The 11,255-nt window shown below is 35.3% G+C and overlaps 1 protein-coding gene across 1 annotated transcript; it reads left to right on the forward strand.

Annotated features, from left to right (window-relative positions):
- The first annotated feature begins 4,131 nt into the window (after positions 1-4,131).
- Positions 4,132-9,903, forward strand: LOC134793236 (fungal protease inhibitor-1-like). The gene is made up of 3 exons (XM_063764805.1): positions 4,132-4,271; positions 5,460-5,659; positions 9,743-9,903. The coding sequence occupies exons 2-3, from the start codon at positions 5,461-5,463 to the stop codon at positions 9,859-9,861; spliced, it is 318 nt and encodes a 105-aa protein (XP_063620875.1). The 5' UTR covers positions 4,132-4,271; position 5,460; the 3' UTR covers positions 9,862-9,903.
- The last annotated feature ends 1,352 nt before the right edge of the window (positions 9,904-11,255 follow it).

An 11,255-nucleotide genomic window follows, 5' to 3' on the forward strand; every position in this document is an offset into this window, starting at 1 on the left:
GAAAATATTATAGGTCCTTAATGGTACCTACTGGTACCACAAAAGTATCACTGACTGTTTTGGGTAACGTAGCGTGTTCAAACGTAGCAAGTACCATGCATGAAAGAGTAATAACATGATTCTGGACCTTCGGCTGTCAAACACGGCTTGTAAATCATCTTTAAGAAAATTAAAACTACCTACAAAACTAAAACTAATACCTAAAAAATAAAAAAAACAACGGGTTGCACTCCGGAAGTGCCGGCAGAAGTGAAAACTCAATGACTAGTGCAAAATGTCTGCAGCACTATGTATAATTGAGGTTAACGCCATCTAGCGCTATTTCGTCGCATTACTTGAAACCCCTAAGCACATCACTGTGAGTACTAGAGTTATATTAGTACCAGTTTGAGGGAAACTCACTAGATGGCATTTAAATCAAAAAAGATAAACTCAATGACTTTGTAACAGTGTCCGTCACACGTGACGTCACGTCTTACGTCTTACGCTCTCGCGAGTTTAACATTTTTTCCCCATCATAAAAAGTGCTCAGCGCCGCTAAAGAAGTTTTCACTTCAATAAAACATAGCATGGGTGACCTAGCCCGATATGTATATGTCACCGTAAAATTGTAAACACTCGTCAGTTTATAATATCGCTACTTAAATTATAAACTGACGGTAGGGAGATTACAATGTAACCTAACCTAACCTACGTTAGATTATAAACTAAGCGGTTCACAATTAATCTTACGGTGTCAGAGGTATATATTAGGCTAGATCACCCAGGTCCGATCCCTGTGGAAGGGTTCCCATAAGGCTCGCTGCGTTCCCCCTTTGGATGGCTATGCCAATCCGTTGGGCGAGGAACGAGCCAGCCCTTCTTTATGATATACTTTTATTCAAACACAACTAATACGTTTTCAATATAATTTTGATGCTTCAAATGTAGACTTAAAAATAAGGCCCCAGGCCTGCAAACGGCGCGTTTGCCACTTCCACTGCAATACCACTCTATTAAGACCGCGCACTCTACGTGCCACGCTTTTGTTTTACTTTTCCATTCCACACTCGTCCTTTGCGTTGTTTATTTTACCACTGGGTATATCACGCTCTGTGGCAGTGTTAGCTGGAAATTGAAATGCAGATTCATGTATTTTAACACAGTTTTTACGCGGAACAAGCTTTGGCGATAGTTGTTGATATCTTACAAACCTCATTGAAATTACTAAACGTACGTGCACGAAACCCATTGAAATAAAAAAATAAAACCACAGCGTTGCACCTAACGAAGAATTTCATTTTGATTCGGGTGACATAAGTTGATAGAAAAAAACTGCAAACTCGATGAACCTTTTTCATTTTGAATTTTGAATTCTGACCTTTCATTATAACTTATCTATTGTCTAGTTTTAATGTGAATTGTAAGAAATTAATACCTAACTATAAGTTCGCGACGACCTGGCTTAATTTAACACAAAAATCCATTCACAAATTAATTACAGGGTGTGGCCTGCAATAGACAAATAATTAAAACATATATTGTATCTACTCCTCAAACGACAAAATTTTCGCTTAACTACTTTTAAAAATTATTTTTCATGCAAAATAAATATTGTCTTTAATGTACGCTAACATAATTGTGATTGACGTTACTTGTCACGCTTTAAACATAACAAAATACATTGCGTCTTAGAATAAACTTTAAAGTGTACTAGTAATCAAAACACAAGTTATTTTTTTTAAAGTTGCTGAACAAATGTTGATCAGTTTGATGAGTATAGCTTATACGGTTTAATTTATTGCTCATGTTACATGCCACTCCCGGTATATACAGCCTATCCATAGTATCACATTAGGTATTTATAACAAAAATCAATATCATGATACAACGAGTGCTCAAATTTTATAAAGGCAATAACCTTACCTGTAAGAACCATATAAAAGTTCGTTTGAAATTGATGACATTTTGTAAATCGATGGCAGATGCTTTCTTCATAAATTCACGCAATATTTCGAAGCTAATTTCGAATGACAAATTCTTGTGCGTCTAAGTATAAAGCGCCGTAAGTACGGTTAGGTATAGCGTCATCGAGCTACGCGGGTTTCATGTCTTCGTGATTGAATTGTTACTGAACCAAGATTGATGTTCACGTAGGCGAAACATATTTTATATGAAAAATAAAGGCTTATTGAGTTTCTGTAATCTGAAACACATGAATAGGTAACTACGTTCAGTTCAACCTAATCTACCTTTAATCTCTTAGAGTGTTTGTTTTACGATCACTTTAGCCCAGACGGCAGTGTTGTACCCGGTAAAGGCTTACGGCTATATGTTCAATAAATATAAAAATGAATTTCTAAGTTATGCATGCTTTATTTACGTATTTCCATGATACGATTTACCAAATAGTGACTCTCATTGATTTCTTCTGATTTGATTCGTCAGATTTCAATTCCTAGGGGTTGTAAATTGTTTACGACTTTTAGGTACGCGGTCGAAGTCGCGAGCGGAGGCTAGTGGGTAGTAGGTTACATCTATAATGTAATGCCTATTGCTAAATACAATTTATATCGAGCAACGCCAATAAATGTCACAAGACATGTTATGACTGCGCGATACGTCGGCACGATATCGAATATCGCTCTAAGTGGTAAGAGCACAAAATTCATCAGACGTTATTCGTAAAAGCTATGGAGTCCATTAGTCTCTCGCGGCTTTCGCCCGGGAAAATGCTAAAGGTCGCCCATGTTATTATTGTATCTTATACCTACAGCGCACCTGGTATACGTATATAGGTACCTACGCGTAATCTACATTTGTCATTAGTGACATACATATCCCAGGGTCTGTTTACTATTCATTTACCTAACCCTTTTTCAAGCATTTTAATGTTATAATAGTAGTTTATGTGACTGCTACATAATGAAAGGCATTAAAACTCGAGTGTGGGTTTATGAAACGAACGCAATGAGTTTCATAATAGTATCACACGAGTGTTTTAATGCCTAATTATGTACAGTTACATACACTGCTTTATACACACATATTATAAACTTTCTATGATATATTCACTAACCTCATATTACATCCGACATTGGGGCACTTTGCTCTCTGGCGGAACTCGCGGATATGAGGTGGCGTCTCCGAAATATCTTTATCGCACATTTTACACGAAACTTTTGTTACAGTTAAGTACTTTAAAAACAACAAAACAAATTATTATTTACTTACAAACTAATTAAAAGTTAAACTGACTTAAACTGTAGGTCAAATGGCGGCAAATGAAAACTTTTTTCACGCACGTCAGACATCCATAGTTTTTTTAAATTCAGAGACAAACTAGAGTCAGGCTCGATTGCCATATCGTTCGATATCAACTAACATGCGAGATTTGTCAATATTGTATGCAATTGTCATGTGATTTCGAATAAAACGTCATTTCGACTGATATTAGAATAGGGGTCAAATCAAATTGCTGTTTTTTCAGATATGTCCAAATCGATTTTGATATAGTAATGAAGCTATTACAACATTTTCACAGATAAGAAATTTGCTGTAACAAAACAGTTTATCGTAATGTGGGCCATTATTTATGGATTTTGAAGGTAACATAGAGGGTTTATGATATGTGTGTAGATAAAAACCTTTTACACAATCGGGCCATGATATAAAACTAATGATTCTAATGGAACACACAACACACCACTATCTTGTCCATCAGTCATGTAAAATTCTTCTTTTGTTTCGTTTTATTTATCGTTTTGTTCGATATAAAAAGGCATCTACTTACTTTTTTTTAAAACGAATACTTATTTAAAGGAATTAAAAATACATATAGCTATTATATCGAGAAAGTTACAGACCTTTTCACCAACAAAATTAGTTTCTTAAATAAACATATAACTAACATAAAAAAGTGGTAACGTAACAAAGGGTTTCTGTTTCCGTGGCACAGGAAAATGTAGGTATGTAAAATTGCCGCCACTTTCTTAGGTATTCAGTTTTAGTAATCATGTTTGTTAGGCATTATACTCATAAACAGTGATAATTTACACTTAATTACAAAATGACAATAACTATTCCACGAAGTGCTATCATCGCCAGCAACAAGTTTAAAGATAAAGACGAGAAACACAAAGATATGAGCTCCAGAGAGCAACTTGCGAAATAAACACGTCCCGGGGTTATCTGGAGCTATTTGTATAACTGCTCCTCGGTGCTTTTCGATTCGCATTCCATTCGGCGAACGCAGCTCACTTGACACGGATCTTAACTACATAAATAAGAAAGTAAGAAACATATTTTATAAAAAAAATCTTTATTATTTCGTGAGATTTTTAACTTTTGATATTTTATAATTTTAATAAATTGAAAGCACAACAGCATTTACAAAATAAATAAACTAAACATTAAAATAAACAGAGTTTATTTTTAATTTTGATGTTTAAATTATTTATTTTATATAATTATTTAGTCCATTAAAATTAAATATTCTACACATTTAGTTAAAGTTATTAATGCAACAGAAAAGGTTTTGTAAATGATTTTAAAATCACGTATGTACCCAATACTTACACTCTTCTATGCAATATCTACACAATACGTATGAAATGTTTTCCGTTTATATTTATTACTATTATTTTAGTTATGAAATAATTTTGAAATTAGAAATATGTACAAAGTATAGGAATACCACACCACGTCACATTATTAGCGTAGGGAGTAGTTCTGTTATGTAGTAAATCACGTCGCGTAGACATTGAAAAAGCTTTTCTGTGAGTGTACATTATTCATTCGCAGCACGAACGCTCAGGAATCGGCGTTCAATGCCGCGGAGAGCGGGCAATCGTTTTCAGTTTTGTGCAGATCACTCGGGATTACCAAATCCCGAATTAATCAGTTTCGGATCGGTTCGCGAGTTTTATGTTCTTGTTTATATTTAATTTAATTTAATTTATACACGTCCCAGGCTCGGTTTAAATTTCGATTTGAAAGGATAATATGGGTAACAACCCAATAGGTAAATAATGCCTCACAAATGGGTACGAGTAACACATATCTAATAGCCCCCGTTCTAACGCCTTGTTATATACATTTTTCTAATAAATGTACCTACTAAAACCGGCAAAGCTTCCTCAAACTTAACGTTACTATGTACTAAAAGCTTACGCTTCCCACTGTTTATTATTGTTAAATATTTAATTTAACGCCTTCCCACACACCCTCTTCATTTGAAAGTTGTAAAACGGATTTTTTATTTGCGTTGGTTTTTGATTTTCTGTTAATACTAAAATACAGGTATCCAACAGGCATTTAACATTTAACTTAAAATGTAATTGGACCTTTATTTTCTTTGGTGTGATTATAAAAGAACTAAGATTATTTTCTAGATTTTCATAGATGTAGTGTACTTGTAGAAGTATTTGTTTGCCGGCGAAGGTGAGGTATCTTTTACGATTTGATTTTGGTTATTACAGCATGAAGGCAGCTTTGATCCTATTTGTGCTGGCGTGCGCTCTAGCCCTTGCGTACGGCGACTTAGTGTGCGGCACCAACTACTGCAAGCAGCACCCGTGCAGCGCCCCCGTGCAGTCCTCGACCTGCCACTCTCCGTCCATCTACAAGCCCAACCACTCTGGCAAGTGCGGCTGCTGCCCTGCTTGCGTCACTCTGCTCGGTGAGTCGGACCCTACCTTTTTTTTAACGTTGGATAAATTACGCATACCACCTGGTCCAGGGGAACCAGAAGAGCACGTCATCTAACCAGTGGTATTAGGACGAGCTTCTATAACCACCAACGAATGCCGGCTCCGCTTTGTACGTAGTGTAGCGCCGGACCTACCTGACGCCAGCTATTTATCTTTAAACTTGGTGTCCCAGTCTTTTTGCACAACTTAATTTAGTAATTATTAATTACGTTTTATTCATGGGTTTTAGACTAAATATAAAGTAGGTATTGGGTTATTGTTGTATCTTAATATACCTTTTAAACGAGCAATTCTTGTATATTTATATATTTATTTACTTATATATTTCAGGCTTCTCGGAAACGGCTCTAATGATTTCGATGAAATTTGCTATATGGGGGTTTTTGGGGGCGAAAAATCGATCTAGCTAGGTCTTATCTCTGTGAAAACGCGAATTTTTGGGTTTTTATATGTTTTCCGAGCAAAGCTCGGTCTCCCAGATATTTTCGATTTATCCGAGAAAAGTACTATGCGTTGACGAGTAAATGTGCCTTTGTCACGAGTAAAACGGCTGAAAACTGCCTTTCTGGACAAAAGAACATTCTAGCGTGCTGTGTATATGTGCTACTTTACTTTTACGTTTTATGTTTTTATCGTTTTCCGGTACGAAACTCTCCGTTATGCGTGGTTCGACACGCGATGGTCGGTTATATGCATTTTTTAAACCCACTCGTCAAATATCAAGTGCCAAAGTCTTTTAAATTACCTATCTGATTATTAAACCTTTAAATTACCTCTACTAGCGCTTTTATTGCTTGAAGCCAGCCACAAGCTGATTTTAGTACCACAGCCGCCTTAATGACTTGAGATATATGTTGTGTACACGTGGTATATGTGGACAGCTATTGGTGAGTGTAGGTACAACGGACAAAAAATTTGATTCATTTTATTTTGTGAAATCTTTAGGTATTACCTTTCTTATCCTGAATCATATTTTTTTAAGTTGTCATTCAAGTTTTATCTCTATGAGGAATAAAAATAAAAGAAATCGGGTAAAAAATATTCTCATTTAACGTTTTTCAAACGTTATTCAATGCGTCGTAATGAATAGATCCCCGTTTTTTAAAAACACCAAAACGATATCAAACAGTAGATAAGCAGGTATGAACATTTGTAACAGAGAAAAATAAAAGTTCGAACATAAAAGCTCGCAAGGGTAGGTAGGTAGCTAAATCTCCAAAATAACTGTTGAAATCAAAGATACCTCAAAAGGTAGACGAGTGAAGTGGCACTAAATAGGGAAAACTGGCGTTTTTTCCGTAAAACTAAGGTTTTCTTTAGGTACCGTAAAACGGGGTGAGTAGGTTTCGCGGGGAGAGGTGGGTTATGAATGGGGAGAGAAGGGATTTTAAGGCTACTGCTACAAAAATAATGTATTCCAATTTAAAATGGAGCTATAGTAATACGCATAATAAAAAAGAATCGATCCAACAATCTTCCAAAATCACTTTTGTATGAAAACCCCTCTCACCCCAAATACGAGGCACTACGGGGTGAGGTGGGTTTTCCTCTTTGTCAAAGTTATGAAATGGAACTACCCAAAATAAAATAAAAACTAAAATACAAACGTCCGGAACACTTATTATATACACCATTCAGTTTTCATATGTAAAAATAAAATGTTATCGAGGTTTGAATTTCAGTTTTGACCCTACTCACCCCATTTCACGGTAGGTGTATCTGTATGGTGTCATAAAATAAGTTTACCTAATGATAAAATTGGTCTTGTCTCTTTTCGTTTGACCCATGTTATTTCAGCATCAGTAAACAAGCGTCACTTATTCGCTACTTTATTTCACACATTTAATACCGCTCTCGGATTGATCGGTGGAGAGCGCCGCTTTCCCTCTTGACCTCGTTAGCTTTTCTTATTTCCAAGAGACATCTAGAGTGGGGTCTTGTTCCCTAGTGAACCCCAGATAAGCATTTCCATGAGAACAATTTTTAAATGTTATTTACACCGCTCCGATTTTATAATCATGCTCTTTTCTTCCTTAGCAATCTCTACTACCTATAGGTAATTTCTACTAATATCCCTCCTATCCCTATCCCTACTAATATTATAAATTATGTGAAAGTAAGTCTATCTGTTTGTTACCTCTTCACGATTAAAGCGCTGAACCTGTTTAGATGAAATTTGGTAGGTATAAAGATAGTTCGAGGCCTGGAGAAGAGCATAGGATAGGATACTTACTACTTACTTGGATGAATACTTATTGGCTTTTTATCGCGTGAATTTACGCAGACGAAATCGCAGGCATACATATGTCAAACTGATTTGGATATAAAATTGTTATATTTTATTTTTGTACTATAATATAATCAAGAGAAATTAAAATATAGTAAAATCGACAAGTTTTCAATATCAAAGCATTTTTGGAATATTTAATATTACTCCTGTTACCTACCTCTACTTAACTAAAAAAACAAAACGCGCTGAATTAATGATTACTTACCTATACTCGTAGTTAGCCCTACACTTAAAAGCTATTATAAAAGTTAATTCTTTGAAGCTTTTCGCAATGCATTTTCCGATCGGGATATAAATTCACGTCCCAGTTACAGCACCGTCATTCGTTTCACTTGGAGAGAGCACCAACAATAGTAATATTTAATTATTTATATGGTTAAAATCAAACAAAGAGTAATAGATGTGACGTTTAGCGTCGCATAGAAGGTAGATTAATAGTTAAAGAAAGATAAATAATTAAATAGATATTTATATGTCACCGTAAGATTATAAACAGTCGTCAGTTTACAATCTCGCTTATTGCAAAACGTTTTGCTAGGATCTAGCCAACACAAAACTAACAATATATATATTTTAAATGGTTACCCTTTTAATTGAAAACGTTTAGCAGTTTACTGAATGAAATAGGCAAAAAAACAACGAAATACCGAAACAACTGTTGTTGTGTTTTTACGATATCGAGTCCGATTGCCATTCTTATTATATTTGTAAGGGGTGAAGTAACACGAAATGGTGCATATCGTGAATGTTATTGATTCATGTAAGGTTACGTCGAAAGGTCAAGCCTGCAGAAAGCTCAAGCTCGCCCATAGCAATAAAAGTTGAGCAGGCATTTTTTCATACTTTCCTATCCTGTTCCAAGTATAGCGTTTAAAAGTATTAGAAGTTGAGTAACTACGGGATAGAACTAATAGTCGGTTCTATTGTTACAGGCATAGTTGCACGTAGCGCGGCTAATGAGCCGCATCCGCACCCGTGGGCATAGAACTTATTAATCTTTTGTTATGAAGGCCTTCGAACTTGTTACTATTATAACCAGTCAGAGCAATCAGCTAAGGACGGGAATATTAACGTTTAGCTAGGATGTGGCCCAGCATGAAAAATAATATTATAGAGTTGAAAAATTATTAGGTCCTCTATTAATTCAAAACGGCTAAATTCAATTAACAAATCGAATAAGATTTGAACATTTGGTTTATAACCTAGAAAACAAAATCATAGAGTCAAAATGATGTATTAGATCAGCGGTCGGCAACCAGCGGCCCGCGGGCCGCATGCGGCCCGCGAACCTCTCACTTGCGGGCCGCGAGCCTCCCTGGCTATTTTGTATGTAATATTGACAAATGACAATGTCTGATAAAGTCATAAATGTTACTTCGTTGACTGCTATGTGGCCCTTGGCTGCTAAAAGGTTGCCGACCGCTGTATTAGATGGTGATAAATGTACTTTACATCTAGAGCTTCAATAACAATTGTTTAACCTCGCTCTGCTTATTTAGCAGTAATTAGGGTAACACCCTTAATTTCATAGCCAATTGGAAAGAACTAGAAAAAGGATAATACTGAACTATTATTGTATATATAAACAATTACTTTCATACATAAACATATCCAACACACAAATAAATGCCCTGACCGGTATTCGAACTCAACTAGGTTAAGCGGTCGTTATCTATGAATGTTCATTTCCATTTACATAGATAACATTGTACCCCTTTTATATGTAACGGTTTTACTAATTACTGTCTGTCACCAATTACAGCGGAAGGTGCCAGGTGCAAGACTTACAGCAAGGAGTTAGGGGAGACCCCGTCCGCCGTGTGTCGCGAGCCGCTCTTCTGCGTCAGCGGCGTTTGTGCCAAAGTGCAGAAAAGGAACTAATCAAGAAATAACTATCAACATGCAATAAAAAATGCTTACTAATTCTTTATATTATTGTTCGCGCCTCAACAGACGGGCGGAGCTATACTACACCCTCACACGCTGATACCGCTTCACATTAAAGAAACAGAAAATAAAAATATGTTTACGAAAAAGTTAAAGTCGTTTCTATATAACACACAAATGTTATATTGTACAGTAGAAGAGTTCCTACAAGACAAATGAATACAATTTTACTCATTTGGCTTATAGAAAACCTAACTTAATTTGTAATGTATGAATTAGGTAACGTGTTTTGAAGCGATTATTACTAGAAGACCTGAAGACCTGTACATACATGTAAGCAATTATAATTAAATAAATAAATAATACCGTACCCAGTCAGAAAGTCGTTCTTTTTAAAAGTAACAGAATGAAAACCATGTTGTTCAAATTGGTTATGTGGGGAAATATTAAACCATGGACCTCTATTCAAGCTTAGTTGTCAACATTCGTATAAAAATTTGATAAGATTTCTGTGCGACTGTAGATCACATGTGAAAAAAGCTTTCTTTAAGTACCAGATTGTTTACGGCTTCCTTGAAAGACATCACTTATCTCTGACTTTAATAAAAACAGTATATATATATATATATATATATAAAACAACAACACACAAGTATAAATAAAACAGCTATTTCTCATTTATCAGTATAAACAAAACAGGTACTTACCTAAAAATATTATAATAAATGAGACTAAAATTAAAATTCAATCCTAGAACAACGGGAGCATCACGGAACCCAATTTCCGATTCGTTGTTTGCAAAGCGAAAACAGAGAGACCATATTACTTTACATTGTACAGAATTTATTTCATCTTTCTGAATATAAAATATTCACTGGGTAGGTAGGTATTTAATAGTCGGTTGGTTGGTTTCTACGAGGCAAGATATAGCACAGTAACAGTAACAAAATCAGTAGGTATAAAATATATAAATATTATATTAAATCATTAAGTAAATTGAGTACAAGAAATAAGAAGCGATTTTGAGAAATTCAACCCAAGGGGGTTAAAAAGTGGATGAAAGTCTGTATGGGGTTCAAGTTTAATTTTATGCCAGGCACTTGAAACTTCGTAAAAATAAATTTTAATAAAATGCTAGAAAATAAATCTCAGCGTTTTTGAACATTCGTCGTCAGAGTCCGTTTAAGCTACCTCTGCTCTGCACATCATTTGCAGTGGCAAAGTGTGAAAGTGCCACCGAGTACGATATGATCGTTATACTCGTATTATCGTAGCACATACGTCTTTATGGTGCCATTGTTGCTATTTAAGTCAGTGTAGAATTAGCTTGAACTAACTAGTAATTTAAGTAGGTACCTACATATTTAGGTATCTTGACGACTAAATTT

The sequence above is a fragment of the Cydia splendana genome, chromosome 8 (assembly GCF_910591565.1).
Source record: "Cydia splendana chromosome 8, ilCydSple1.2, whole genome shotgun sequence".
In the NCBI taxonomy this organism is placed as follows: Eukaryota; Metazoa; Arthropoda; class Insecta; order Lepidoptera; family Tortricidae; genus Cydia; species Cydia splendana.

Coding starts and splice junctions, on each gene's coding strand:
- LOC134793236 (XM_063764805.1), top strand. CDS start 5,461: ATGAAGGCAGCTTTGATCCTATTTGTGCTGGCGTGCGCTCTAGCCCTT. Junction 5,660..9,742: donor TGCTTGCGTCACTCTGCTCG/GTGAGTCGGACC, acceptor CACCAATTACAG/CGGAAGGTGCCAGGTGCAAG.